General features: G+C 44.5%; 1 protein-coding gene across 1 annotated transcript in view; it reads left to right on the top strand.

Annotated features, from left to right (window-relative positions):
- ALPK1 (alpha kinase 1) overlaps positions 1 to 14,204 on the top strand; it is a 30,668-nt gene extending 16,464 nt beyond the window's left edge. The window contains exons 3-13 of the mRNA XM_009649399.1: positions 1,089 to 1,287; positions 3,308 to 3,367; positions 5,037 to 5,123; positions 5,844 to 5,920; positions 7,337 to 7,432; positions 7,947 to 8,051; positions 8,483 to 10,523; positions 11,299 to 11,452; positions 12,102 to 12,264; positions 13,211 to 13,397; positions 14,008 to 14,204. Coding sequence (XP_009647694.1) covers positions 1,089 to 1,287; positions 3,308 to 3,367; positions 5,037 to 5,123; positions 5,844 to 5,920; positions 7,337 to 7,432; positions 7,947 to 8,051; positions 8,483 to 10,523; positions 11,299 to 11,452; positions 12,102 to 12,264; positions 13,211 to 13,397; positions 14,008 to 14,204 — 3,366 coding nt within the window. The remainder of the gene's footprint in view (positions 1 to 1,088; positions 1,288 to 3,307; positions 3,368 to 5,036; positions 5,124 to 5,843; positions 5,921 to 7,336; positions 7,433 to 7,946; positions 8,052 to 8,482; positions 10,524 to 11,298; positions 11,453 to 12,101; positions 12,265 to 13,210; positions 13,398 to 14,007) is intronic.
- The last annotated feature ends 936 nt before the right edge of the window (positions 14,205 to 15,140 follow it).

Below are 15,140 nucleotides of genomic sequence, written 5' to 3' on the forward strand. Positions count from 1 at the left end.
AAGCCCAGACAGGTCAGGGCACCCACGAGGCTCCATAGCTGAAGAGAGGGGTCTTTCCTTACAGCCGATGGCTGTATTTCAGGTAGATGTTCCAGTGAAACAAGGACTGGTTGCCATCCTCCCCATGCTGCGTGACAAACCTGTAAAAAGGGAATCGCCTGGGTGTCAGTGCGTGGAGCACCTCCTTGCTCCACCGGGCAGGAGTAGCAACCCCTGCCCACTCTGGGAAGGGTACGGTTTTCGGTAGATGTCCTCAGGTCCATGTGGACTTCTGTGACCTTCCTCATGGCTGTCTTTGCTGGCCTCCTGTCCTCTTAACAGCGTGCTATCTCAGGAGTTCTGGCTGATTCCTCATGTCGGTATGATGGCTTAACCTCTGTGGGAATCCAAGAGAGTTCAGACAGACTTAGTAGTCCTTAAAGATGACCTGCAGGGAAAAAACATCGAACTCCTGGCCTGCCTGCTTGTTTGTGGTGTACAAAGGAGTGGATGGCTTGAGCTCCATCTGGGACAATGGCTATAGTGACCATTTCCCATCTTCCTAGACTCATGTCCCCCTTTTAAACTAATTGTTATTACTGCTAGTAATCTGTTGGGCATGATTTAAATTCATTACCAGACCACAAATTTACCTGGTTCCAAATACTAAACAACAAGTAGAAAGTATCTATGTCTCAAACAAAATAAACAGCTGGAACCTTCCTATCTTAAAAATGAAAATATGATCAGGAAAAGTCATAATTATAGCTTATAATAAATCCTATCTGGCCACCGCCACAAAGATTCTCCATTACATAAATGCCTAGGAACATAAAGGTTATAAGGTGGGTAGAAATTTTGAGAACTCCTTTTAATTGCTAGTGAATATTTGCTTCTCCTAATGTTCTGTACTTCACTTGCTGTAAAACTGCGTAGCCACTTTACAGCAAATAACTAAGGATATCCGTCCCATCTGTTCTAAAATGATGCGTAGGCAGCACTGTTAGGCGGAGGGTTACTAAAGCTGAGTATTTTCTGTGGGCGGTTCACAGAGCCTTTGCTCTGTGAGTTTCTCCAAGGCTCCCCCATGGCACTGGTGTTCTTTTCAGGTTTATTTGAAAGCCTCCATCATGGTCAAGGACTTCGTCACGGCAGCTGCTATTGTGTTCCTGATTGACCGGTTCCTGTACTGGATTGATGCCTCCAGCAAACTTCTTCAGATTGCCAAGGGTCTGCACAGGCTGCAGCCCACCACCCCCATCGGTCCTCAGGTGCTCATCCGCCAGGCTCGCCTCTCCGTCAATACAGGTACCGTTCCATTTTCTCAGCTCAAGCCCCATTAGGAACTACTTGACTTTGAAGAAGACACTTTGTCCCTTGCTGGGGATGACATGCTTACGGACCCAGTGCCATCTTTTCAAACGCACAGCCCACTCCCAGCCCCCTTGAGCCCTCCCAGCTCCTCTCACTAGCACAAAGGGGCTGGTATAAAGGGTTTCAGAGCCAAAAGCAGGAGAGAAAATTGTGAAAGGGTGTGGAAAATACTAATTGGAGCTTTTGTTCCTTAACAAATCTTCCCTGCTGGTTTCAAACAGGGATATCTGAATTGCTATACTTCTGACCAAGGGCCTTTAAAAAGTAAATTAGAATCCCTGCATTTTCACTGCACTGTCCCAGCTGCTTTTTTTTTTTTTTGTCAGTGGGACCACTTGACTATGCAAACAATGCAGCTTACAACCCCTCGAGGGTAAACTGATTTTAAAAAAAAATAAATAAAAAAAATTCCATCATTCCTATAACGTGGGCAACACCTGAAGGATTTTTAATGTATCCTCCCACTGTTCCGTTGGGAAGAAGAAACAAAGCCAGACAAACCTGCCCTGAAAAACCCAGCTGAGGAATTTTATTTGCAGAAAAGAGAACTCTTAGGTTCCCTGCATAGCCATTTTTATTTGTGGCTGTGGACTTCTCATGCTCCCACTGCCGTGGTGTCTGGGTACTGGCACACTTCAGCTGATGGGCTTGTTCAGCCAACGCTTACGCCGCTTCGCTGGCTGGAGCGGCCTTCTCAAATTCAGCTGGACAATTGAGACAGGAAGCAAGGTTCAGTGTGAATCAAGCTGATCAAATTAGACCTTAAGGCGTCTCCTACAGCCCATCAAGCCTGCCACAGGTGACTCTGGCCATGTGACAAAACCCCTGAGCCATATGACAGGGGGCTGAAGAGCAGAATCCCCGCCTTGTGTTGCATGCTGCATCCTTTCTATATCTTTTTTGGCTATATATTCTGTGCTTAAGATGGTTCTTAAAAACTAGGTAGAGAGGGATAGGGAGGCAGCGTAGCTTGCGGCTACGTTTCCTGAGTGGGGGCGTCACGTCAGCTGGCTTTGAGGTGCATCTGCAGAGCTTCCCCTCCTGGTGAACTCCTCAGTGAGACCAAAATGTGTTTCCAAGCCCCATGTTTCCTTGGGGCAGAAACCGGCGGCTCTGTTGCTGAAGGAAGCAGGCTGGACTACTTTCTTCTGCAAGAGAAACGAGAGCAGGGAATCCCAACCGGTGGAGTGGCCAGCAGCTCGGTGCCTGCCCCCATCTTGTTGCCATCTCCCCTGCTCTGAATCCTGCAGCAGCCCAAGGCATGGGAAGGAACAGAGCAAGAAATGAGTGCCTGGAGCCACCTGCCTACACCGCGGGGCTTGGGTTTACTCTAAAACCAATGGGCAGCCTTAGCCTCCCCTGCCAAGGAGAGGGGTCTGATGTTTTCTCCTTGCAGTTGGTTTTCTGAAGGCACACTGTAGAACATAGACGGCATGCACAGAAGTTCACCAGAAACACCAGAACTTGACTCAAGGAAGCCTTTCTCACATTTTAAGATTAAGCACTCTTCCAGGAATGTATAGTGTGTTAAGTAAAACAGATACATATGTCATTTCATCTTACCATGCAACCACATATGGTAGCCTGTAGCGCATGTATGTTGATGACTGTTAACAGCAACAAATCTATGTGCAGGTGATAGTGGGATGTAGCAGGTTAAATATCATCCAGCCTCTCGACGAGATTTTTCTGACGTAAGTATCTGGCAAGAAACAGTTGCCTCACGCATGTTTTCTGCAATACTTGTGGTATATGTGAAATAGCCCGTGTCAAAGAGATTCCTGAGCATCTGCAGCGCATGCTTAATTGGGAAGTTTAGTCTAAGTGTGGACACACTGACAGTGCTGGGAAGAAGAGTGCAATTTGCAGGGGCTTTCACTGACGGATATTTTTGTTCACTTCATGCCACACGATACATTTTTACATTAATTTCCTATCTTTTATTTTTCATCAGGTAAACTTTTAAAAGCTGAATATATCCTAAGCAGCCTTATTAATGACAATGGTGCAACAGGTACGTATATATTTCTTTTCCGGTTTCATAGTTGCTATTTTGCTGGGATTTTTTGATACTAATCTTAACAGTCACACGAGCTTCAGATAGAGCCAGTCTGACCTGAGCAATGACTCCTTATATTACATTTCTCTTTTCTTCAACATTCTTTGCTAAAATGTGGAAAGTGCAACTTTGTTTTGAAATTTCCGTAATTCATCCTTCTATATCTTCGCTTGGGTGGGAAAATAATCTGGATTGACAGCCTTTCTACTAATTTCTCTGCCCAGAGAGTTTTAAAATGTGGGCCACTTTCAAGCAATTGACTGATCAAGAAAACTAAGACAACTCCCTCCCCCCATCAAAATCCAGATTGTTAGAGTAATGCTTCTCCTCCGAATTCACACTGATGCTATGAACGAAATGAATACTTTATTCTAGACCCGTAGCAGATTGCAGTGCAATCATTTAATATCTTTTGGGGTTAAGAAAAAAAGAGAGCGAGTCCTGGTTCTTACAGCACTTTCTTCTATTGCTGGGTAGATGTGCAAAACTGTAAAAATGGGACCAGTCCTTAATGCATGATGATGCTTGTAGAATTTTATTTTATTTTATTTTTTTCCTTTCTGTCAAACAACTATACTGCTGGTCGTGTGGCTTGTTTCAGATCTGGAGGGTTGTGTAGTATGTCTGATGGCAAGAATTCATTAGTTTTGACAGGCATCCACAACTACTATTTAGTTATGTTTTTGAGGCAATATATTTGAGGGGTTTATATCTGTTCCCCATTTTCTTAGCCTTCAGGGTTTATTTAGTCAATACGTTCAGGTTTCTCTACAACCTTGAAACTTAGAGAACTTAAGAAGCCTGTTCAGGGTTTTGTTGGTTTGTTTTTGATGTGAAACTGAGATTCTTGTGCAAGAAGGGCCTTCGTGCAAGAGGGCTTGAAACAAACAAACGGCTGTCACTAACAAAGTAGAACTGGCTATGCAAACCACTGCATTTCATCTCTCTTGGTATTATGCTTTTCTTTTAAGATGATTTTCGTAATGTTCAATGATAATACTTGTTTGTTTAACATTGAAGATGTGTTGTTGAACGTACATATACTTCATGCTGAGAACTGCAGTGAAATAGATGTTCACAATACTTAGGGAAGCTTAGTGACTTTATTTCATATTCTACCCTGAAATCCAATAGCGATTTGATAATGAAAGACTCTCTGTAACTCATCGTACTCCATTAACAGGAAAACTTTTAATCTTCGTGAGACACTGATATCTAAAAAAACCCCATGTGTTGCCCATGGTTCAAAGTATTTTGCTGTGCTGTATATACTGGTGACAACAAAGATATCCCATATTAATCCTTTTGACTGGTTTTTAGTGGGACTCTGTACAACGTTTATATAGAAAGACTTTTACTTTGCAAAGAGAGGTACCTGTCACTTTTGGGATGGTTTTTAAGCTCTGTATAGCTGTCACTCAAGCTACATACCCATACAGCCGTCTGCTTGTATTCCTTCACGCAGTGCCACTTTGTCATCTGTCTGACTGTAAGTCCTGACTCAAGCCAGCTGAATTCAATGGGGAGAAGCCTGGCAATTTACTGGGATTTAGGTTACCCTCAGAGGCTTAAAATGACGGCAACATTCTTCATTCTCTACCGAGTTTTTCCACTCTTTCTGCAGGTACCTGGCGATACGCTAAGGAAAGCGATAGGATTCTCGTTCAGTCGGTCTGCTTACAGATCAGAGGACAGATTCTGCAAAAGCTGGGTAAGGCTTTTTTCTATAAAGATCTGCTCAAAGTTTTCCCCTATTTTGGTTTTTTTTATATTTGCAGTCAGCTTTAGAATGGTACATTTGGCATACGTCAGAGGTTTAGCTTGTGTAGAGCACCTGCCTGATGCCCGTAACACAGCCGCAGAAGAGGAGTTGGTACACCCATCTGTTTGCAGCAAGGACCTAGAGCCATGTACCAACCAAACACATTTTACAAATTTTCATTTTAGTACTAATCTTACCAGAAGTCAAGGAGCATTCTGAAATGTTGTTCCCTTTTTCCCCTCTGCTACTTCATGTTTGTTAATGCTTTTCCCAAATTTACTGTTCCCAAAGGCACGCAGTAGTTTATCACAGGTACATCACAGCAATTTCCTCTCTCAAAACAAGAATCTTCCTTGTTTTCAGCATGATGGGCTCCTGTATTCAGGGCTTGGTACTTGAGGCCAACAGCTTTAACGTTATGCTTTTGATGTGACCTCTCATCTTCCGTGACTGTTGAGCTGAAGTCTTTTAGGAGCATAAAATGTGTGTTTATGCACAGCCAAAAGCTAAAGGAAACTAAAAAATGCTCAGTGCCACCAAAGCAAAAAATGCCACGGTATGGTTTTATATTGTTTTGAGGGCTCCTGACCTGAGGAGGTGTAAAATAAACCATTGAAAGCCATCTGTAGCAGTGATCTGCTTAGTGAGTATTTCTCTGATTTATTTCAGGGATGTGGTATGAGGCAGCAGAGTTGATCTGGGCTTCGGTTGTGGGATATTTCAAACTTCCTCAGCCAGATAAAAAGGTAGTATTTCCTTTTTCGTTCTGGACATCCTTGACAACCTAACAATCATTCCAGGTTAGCTTTTGCTTACTTCAGAGAAGTCTTCTAGCAATAATGTTTCAGTTACGCGCCTCAGACAAGGTTAACATGCAGGACAAATATTCGAGCCGAAGTCTGTACTGCACATTGTTTCCGCATGCATACACAGGCTTACGGACACCTTTTTTCCTGCAGGGGAACAAAAGTAATAGTCTTCATTAAGCAAAATCATCTGAAGTGAACCATCACCTAGGATGTCACAGGTGCCTCTCACAAGGACAGACTAATCCCAGAACGAAGCCATAGATTTTATTTATTTTTTAGGACTAAGGCTAGTTTGTTTTTTTTTTTTATCCTAGTCACCAAGCATGTCTATTTGCTGAGCTGCACTACACTCTCTGTTGTGGGTGATGGATGTTCCCTGGCACTGCAGCATCTGAACACCTTGCAACAGCTACCCTATCTGTCTTTAACACCTTTGTGAGGCTTGTCCACACTAATCTTCCCACTGTAGATGAAGCAACAGTCACACCCTGTGTCCGTAGCTAAACAGGAATGTGAGCCTAAGTCTTGCAAGTCCTAGGGTCATGCTTTAAGAAGTTTTGTAATTGTACCCAGCATAAGATACACCACAAAACCAGACCTCGTCACCTCTCCTCTGCCATACCTTGAAGCTTGACCTCAGGCTCAGAACGTTTCTATGGGAGCAAAGATGCCTAGTGAATTTTGCAGAGTGCATACAGGTACTTCCTGACGTTCTTCACTACTTAGCTGGGCGGACCCTTAGCTAGCATGTATAGATCAAATCTTCCAGAGAGACAACTAGCAAGTTCATAGATCTATATCTGTAACATGTTCATATCTTATTTTTTAATTGGTTCTGTAGAACCACGTACAAATTACCAAAAAACCCCCAATTATTTCAACACCAAGAACTCTTGACTTTTGTCCAACTCTGTTTATTTGTTTTTTAAATAACGCCATAAGGTAGGGAAGCGTGTTGGAAAAAATGCTTGTTTTCTTAGGCTATGCATCATGAGCATCTATTACTTCTATCATCTTTCCAGACATCTTCACTCTGGGTTTTTTAAAAAGACTGGCCAGTTCTCGAACATAATTCTTGCCTTTCTGTGGTCTTTTCTGAAAAAAAAAAAACAACCCAACAATAAAACAAATTGAGTCTTTTCTCAGATATGATTAGCCAAGGGCTTAAATCGAAATTAATAAAACCTTACCAAGATGATGTCTGAATTTCTTAGCAGTGCTTCTCTTTGGATCTTGTTTGTTTGCTGTGGGTTTTTTTCTGGTATATTCTACGCAGGACCTACTTTACTGTGAGCAGTAAAATTCAAAATACAAGGGGAAAAGCACTATGATAATTTTGCATTTCTCTTTCAGGGAATCGCTACTTCCTTGGGCATTATGGCAGACATCTTTGCTTCCATGAATGAGAAGGATTATGTACGATTTAAAACCAATGCTGAGATTGACCTGGTAAGACGTGGTTTGATATTTGTGTGCGTAGATTCTTCAGATGGACTGTATGTTGTTGTCCCAAATTCACCCACACTTTGTCCTTCCTCCAGTTCCTCTCCTGTGCTGAGAGGACTGAAGAAACTTCCATTGCTCCTGGTGAAAAGGTTCATGAGCACCTAGATGGAAGAATGCTTTGCTTCAGAAAAAAGAATACATTAAGAGTATTACAGAGTGTGTATGTCTGTGTAAGATATAGAATATTTATAGGGTCAAGAAGTGACACATCGATGATAAACCTGAGCAAAAAGGCTCCTGCAGAAACAGACCTGGCTGTTGTCATTTAAGATACGATGTCCCGCTCTGTCAAGACTCGGAGGTCTCGGATTGCTCAGGGAACCTAGTGCAGACAAGAAACAAATCCCAAGCTGCCTCGCTTCAGTCTTAACAGGGTTACTTACCAGGTAGACCCATTTGGTTGAAAAGAAAGCCTTTGAGATGAGGTTTTCCCTCTTGTTTTTTTTCATTTCACTAGAGCCTTCTCCGAGAGTTCAGTCACCGCTTATTATCAGCTGCCGAGGCCTGCAAACTAGCAGCAGCCTACAGCCAGTACACCCCGCTGTTTGTCCTCACCGCCGTGGTAAGTATTAGTCTTCATTCTGAAAGTGTTATTTGTATAAGAGGAGAGTCCAGGCTATTAAATTTGGCTCTAATCCGGCTTTCAAACATTGCATCATCCGGGGTATTGTGTCTGTGCTGCGGCTATGATGCTATATGTTGCTCTGAACTCCAATCAGAAGCAAAGCAGGTGGGCGGAAGGCAGTATCTGTTGGCAGAGGGAGGATGGGTTTTCAAGCCCACCTGGGAATGCTGCTTCTGCTATAACTGCAGCTATATTTCAAAGGACAAAGAGCAAGCTTACTTCCTCCAGGAAACACAGCAGCCGGCAGTGAGAGCCGACATTTGCTTCAAATTATAGAAGGGAAAGAAACATGTTTTCTCCTCCCTTTATTTATCTCTGACAGAGGTCCAGGCTTTTAATTCCTCCATTCCTCTTTCATCCCCTCCCAGAACATCCGTGGGGTGTGTTTGCTGTCCTATAGTCACTCCAAGGACTGTCCCCCAGAACAGAGAAAGTTCTACTTGTCCGAAGCCAAAGAATCCTTTGAGATCGGCCTCCTCACCAAGAACGATAAGAGTCCCGTCACCAGCAAGCAGGAACTCCACAGTTTTATTAAAGCAGCTTTCTGCCTCACGACCGTGCATCGGTGGCTCTACGGGGAGAGTGAGAAACTCCGTGAGGTGAGTCAGCTGTGTAGAGAAGCCATGGGAAAACTGCATTCATACAGCACCTCGTTTACAGAAGAGGAAGAGAAAGGAATGCTTGCCAAAGAGATCATGTCTCTGATCACGTCCGTGAAGAAGCGCCTGCAAGTGGAAAGCTTCCCTAATTCTGATGCCAGGTCTTACGTTCCAGACAGTTATAAAGGCACGGTGGAAAAACCTATCCTGCAAGGGGAAGCCGACTTTGAGAAAATCCTCGCCACGCATTCTCAGCATCATCTGGCAGTGTGTGAAGTGTTCAAAAATGCTTGCAGGATTCATAAAACCGCACCAGGAGAAACCCAAGTGGGAGCTTGTGTCACAACCTTAAGAACAGAAACCAAAAACATAGACACTGTGTGTACTACTGAAGAGATAGCGTACCAGAGGAAAGGCGCTGCAAAAATGCTGAATTCACCAACAGCAGGAAGCAGCTCAGAGAGACTCTGTGGCCGGAGAAGTAAATGCATCGGTTCTGACATGATGAAAGTTTCCCTCGATAAAGAGATCGAGCTGTTAGAAACAGAAATAAATGACGAAAACAGTGTTTTCAGCAGATGGCAAAACAGGAGTCAGAGCACTACTTCAGAGGGCTCTTGGTGCAAGCTGTCAAAATCAAGTTACTCCTCCAGCTGGGAGGAACTAAACTGTAATAGCAGCAAAGAGTGTCCCAGGGAAGGACGGCAGCCGGGAAAGGGCTCAGGGGAGGAGCACTGTTGCACAACAGAATCTGATGAAAATAATCAAGCTGCATACTTGCCTTCATTACCTCCCAGAGCCTGGCATCCTTCTCCTCCAGAGCCTCTGCATAGCTGTCAGGGACCTCCTCGGCCTTCCTCAGGGGTCGATACGTCCCTGGCTGGGCGGCCGGTAGAGAAGGCGTCTCTTCGTGGGGAAGAGCTGCGGGAGGAAAGATGCCATGGAAAGAGCTCTTCAGAAAAGAAAGAAAGGGAGGTGAACAACACGGTTCCGTCCCTCTCCACCCCTTACTCTGTCCCTACCAGGCTGGAGGAGGAGGAGGAGAAGTCTTCCTCCTGGGCAGAGCTCGGCTGCAGGACTGAGGACAGTGGCAGGGAGGGTGGCGGGGCCCCCGCCTCCCAGCCCCAGAGCCAGTTTGTGTGGGTCACCTCAGAAGGAGAAACTGCAGGTAGCACAGAGGATCCCTCATTTGATGCGCGTCACCCCGTGAATGGAGGTGCTTCTGTACTATCAACCAGCATTGAGCCGAAACTGGCCAGTGACTCCTCTGTGCATGACTGGCTGAGGAAATCTACCGTGGTGGGAAAAGGATCTCTCAAAGTGCCCAAAGTTGATGCCCAGGCAGAAACAATAGATGACACTGAATTTGATTTCATCAGCATTGGAGACTTAGTAAACAATTATCCTACAGCATCTGCTCCAGAGCATCGACCAACTCCTAGCGCACCAACAGCTTTGCCCTCCGCAGGAAAGACATCCATAACTGAGCACTTTGACTGTGCCACTACTGAAGAAGATGAAGAAAAGTCTCGGGACATGGTGAGCAGCAAGAGACAATCCAGTTCATCTCTGAGTTCGTGGTACAAATCAGCACAGATGCCCAAGAGTTCCCCTGAAGGTCCGTTTCTGAACTCAAGGAAAAGTGGTTTTATCTTCACGCCTGGGAGAACAAAGGAAGAAATCCTTGACGCTCGATTTCTGACGGACGACGATTACATGCAGCTTCTGGCAGGGGTAGAACATAATTGGCTTGTCCAGCGACTGATGCCTACTGGAGTTTTTAAGTCTAAACAGCTTCGTAAAGAATACTGTAAGTTTCTACACAGCGATGGGCGTTTTCACACAGCAGCAGGTATTCCCGCAGAGAATAGTCTTGACTCGGGCTTTTTAACACAATGCTTAGGTCATAATTTGTTAGGACTTAATTTTTTATTGTTTTATGAGCTTTTGTATAAGAATTTTAGCAATGGGAGTACACTCCCTTGAACCATTTTCTCCTATTCCTTCTCACCCATTTGCACATCAGTTGCAGCTTCATGGACATGGGCTCCATCTCCACGCCCGCTCTGTCCCTCCTGCTTCAATCCCTTCATGCAAGAGGTAACTCGGGCAGCTTGAACTCCCTGCACCAGTTCATCAAGTGCTTTCTACCCCATTACTTCACGCTCTGGTTTTGTCACCCATTTAGATTCCACATTTCATCGCTGCAAACTGTCAACTGATTAAGTTAATTATAAATAACAGCCGTGCCTTAATATGCAGACACTTGATTAATATACTAGCAAATACAGAAGCTAGGAGCAACACCACTCTAGGCTGCCTCACTGAGCTCATTAAGTAAAACCTAGTTAGGGCTCATCCCATCTTGCACGTCTCAAGCCTCTTTAGCAATTTTTTGTCCTTAATGTAAAATATCCAACTCTGCACCTAGATACCTCTTAGCGTGTATTTTATAGCCCCGTGCTTTGCTTTCAGAGGAGCCTGGATATCTTCTCTCCTGGGCGCTGCTTATTTCATCCCTCAGCACAGGCTTAGAGCAGTCCTGTGGCATTGTCCGTTCTACTCACGGTGTTCTCTTTTTGTAGCTGCTCTTCTTTTAAAATACTCCAAGAAATCAGGCCTCTGGACAGGCCAAGAAACGGCTGTGTTCATTGGGGACTACCTGAACGTGGCAAAGGAAGGCAAACAGAGAAGTGCGTTTTGGATACACTTCCTGCACCAGGAAGAAACCCTGGGAAGGTATTGACCAAACCGATTTCTGAAACAAAATTATTATCGATGCTACTTCTATGTAAATATGAATGAAAACTGGTAAGATGAGCCTTATACCTATGGTTCAGCTAGTCCGGTGCCTTGTTAGACAGTAGCTTTTGTCAAATATTTCAGAAGACAGTACAAGTTTTTACTTGGACAACTGCAGAAAGCATGGTCATGGTGGGAGAAGATGAAATCCTCTGAAAGCAGGATTAAAATCACCTATGTGCTTTATAAAGGCCTCTGCATCGGGAGAGCTCTGCTAACTGCAGATTTTGGATTATTATTATTAGAAGTAGCTTATGAATTATTATGGGTTAAGAACAGTATTTTAAGTATCTCTGAGTAGGGTTTCCTTGCAGAGTCAAGAGGAGTTGACTTTAAACCTTCCGGTGTTATGAAGCCCCCCTCCTAGGATTTGATTGATCAGAACAGCATTTCATGCCTGTAAGAGCTGTCAAAGAAAAAAACCCCACAACTTTAATCACTGCCATTTTAAATGCATCACCAAGAGCCGGGTTTGCTTCTGAACAGCCAAGCACTATTGTAGCGATGTTTCTGTATCACCCGTAGGGCTTCCCAAGTGCAGTCTGCTGCAAACCTGGCTAGGCCAAACACTTCTCTTTTCGTTTAGGTATGTTGGGAAAGAATACAAGGAAGAAAAAGGACTGCTTCATCATTTCAGTGACGTGGAACGGCAAATGACTGCTCAGTACTACGTGACGGAATTCAACAAAAGGCTGTATGAGCAAAAGGTCCCTACCCAAATCTTTTACATCCCATCTGCAGTACTCCTGGTAAGAACTGTCTTCTAAGCAATACAAAGGAATCGATGGGAAGAGTGTCTTAACTCAATTTTGATTTTAAAATACTAGCAGTTAAGCCACCTCTAAGTGACAGGCTGTCATTCATGTGATCTTACCTGGTAGCTGCATTTGCCCATTTCAGGACAGAAAACACCTCCCTGCAGAGCTACAAGTTCATGGGCAAACTGGCAGGGAAAGATGCCACGACCTGTTAGAAGTCAGAAACTCAGTTTATAAACAAAGCCCAGGAGTTACCCAGCCTTTTGTATCATCTAACAGTACACGAACATCTATTTTCAGGGGTAGTTATGAAATCCAAACAGCAAAGTGACCTGTTTTGAGCACCACAAAAATGTCTAAAACTCGCTAGAACCCAGCAAGTGAGGTTCTTGCAGGCAGGTTGATTGGCTGCAGGACAACGTTGAGGCCTGTTTCTGTCAGCGTTCTGGCACTAGAGTTGGCTCTATGCCACTCGCCAATATGGCCTAATGAGAGTCTGGCATCAGTACTTACAAGTCTCTGAACATAGAAATGACTAAGAAAAAGAAACCAAACCCTCCCACTGGTTATTTACACACTGAAGAAAGACCAGGTGCAGGTTTACCCAAACCTTTTCAGCTTTCCAGCTTATTCTTTAGACGTAGTCTCCTGAAAGAAGTTTCCTATTTGCTGGACAAACCAGATATTTCTAGGATTTGTTGCTCGCAGCGTTTACCTTGTCAGGCTGACTTTGTGGTGGATCTTGTACTACTCTCTGTTCTAGTTAAATGCGAGCTCCTCCTCTAAACAGCCCATGTTTTGAATGAGCAGTGGGTTAACGTGAAGACTTTCCATCCATCTTATGGTGGAAGGTTCTCGAGACTTCAGTTAGAGGAGCTTTAGCGTCCTTGTTGTCACATCTCTGCTTGCATGACTGTCATTAACGCTCTCTTTTCAGATACTGGAAGACAGAACTATAAAAGGATGTGTGAGCGTGGAGCCCTACATCCTTGGGGAGTTTGTGAAGCTGTCCAATAACACGAAGGTAGTAAAGAATGAGTATAAAGCCACAGAGTACGGCCTGGCCTACGGCCATTTCTCCTATGAGTTCTCCAATGGCACAGACGTCGTTGTTGATCTGCAAGGTTTGTCTTACAGTGAACTTCCATCTCTTGCATGTCCTCTCCTGCTGGAGAATATCCTATATAAAAGGATGTACTGTCTCTAAATGGCGTAAAGCAACGGGAGGTATCTGCAGGTCCTTGAGCTCTTGTTCTCCACTGCATCACAGCAAGGGCACATAAGCCACATGCTCCCAAGCGTGCCACGGCTTCAAGCCGTGGAGTGATCTGCATCCAATTAGACTAAAGCCAGTCTGCAAGGATGCGTCTTGTGGAACCATCTAAAGGAGAACCACAGAAAGAGGCAATGGGTTTTGTCACGCTTTTTCCTTCCTAGAATTGGCAAGGCTAAAAAAAGGTCCCCTATTCGGCTAGTGGAGAATTGACCTCTTTGGTTAAGAGCCCAGGATAAAATCTTTCAGACTGAACCTTTAGCACACAGGTATCTGTGGGATATTCATTTCGTTAAATATCCATTATGTACCTCTTAGGGTTCCGCTTTTGCTGATGTAGGTGCAAAGTGGGAATCACTTCAGTGACATCAACAGAGCGTGGGCTGTGCCAAGCAGTCCCAAGTATGAGAATAGAAAGGCTGTGATCTTCAATATCCCAAGGTGTATCCTTTCTTCCGCAGGTTGGGTGACGGGTAACGGGAAAGGCCTCATCTACCTCACAGACCCCCAGATTCATTCTCTTAATAGCAGAGATGTTTCACGCTCCAACTTCGGGAAGAAAGGGATTTATTACTTCTTTAATAATCAACACGTGGAGTGCAATGAAATCTGTCGCTGCCTTTCTTTAACAAGACCCTCGGTAGAGCTGCCACTGTAGACTCGCACGAGACAGGCCCACAAAAAACCGGCCTGTAAGCTGGACAGTATTTTATCCTACACACCTTTAGGAGCGTACTGTCTTTGTGAGAACAGAGCCACTGAGATGCTACCCACGTGAGTCGGGGCAGTGACTACCTGCGTGCGTTCGGCAAGGTCTGCTCTTTGCATCCGGGCTGGTAATGCCACGTTACCATCTTGCGTACCATCTGAACCTCGTGTTGTTATAGCCATCTGTAAGAATTAACAGAAGAACATAAGAAGAGTAAGAAAACAGAGGTGTGCTACAAGACTGTGTAAACTTCTAATCCATTCAGGCCCAGTAAGGGCAACAGGGCACCCTTTGGAACTGGAATATGAGAGGGAGTGAGACAGCAGCAGAGCGCTGTATTTGAACCATCTGTAAAATTTTCAGAAACTTGTATAAATGCTTCAGGAAACAAATGGTAATGTTTTGGTTTGCTTCAAAAACAACAGAGTTTCTTTCAGAGAGGTGTGGGTATACATGCACGTGTGACTACACAACATCTAAACAGGTGGAAATACGGGTTTAGCCTTAACAGCCAAGAAAACTCTGCTGCTCTGCAAGGAAAAAGTAGTGTTCTTGAACCAAGAGATGCTTTACGTGAATGCTTTAGGACTGCTACATTTAACAAACTCTCAGAAGACTTTCCCAAGAGAAGAACAGTTCTCACTTAGGGGCAGCCCATTTCTTCCTCCCGTAATGAAACTGGGAGCACCACGGGTTTGGTCACCAATTCTGTAACTAATTCCCACAAACAATCTCACTGGACAGGAATGCAGCCACTTGGACAAAGGAGCGGTTCTGGGGAGAGGCCAGCATCTAAGCAGCACAGCATCAGGAGCCACGGGGCTAGTTTTGGTTCCAACTAGGCAGGCAGAACACCCCCTCCCTTTGAGCCTCTGCCATCCAGCC

The sequence above is a fragment of the Egretta garzetta genome, unplaced genomic scaffold (genome assembly GCF_000687185.1).
Source record: "Egretta garzetta isolate BGI_Z169 unplaced genomic scaffold, ASM68718v1 scaffold622, whole genome shotgun sequence".
Taxonomy (NCBI): Eukaryota; Metazoa; Chordata; class Aves; order Pelecaniformes; family Ardeidae; genus Egretta; species Egretta garzetta.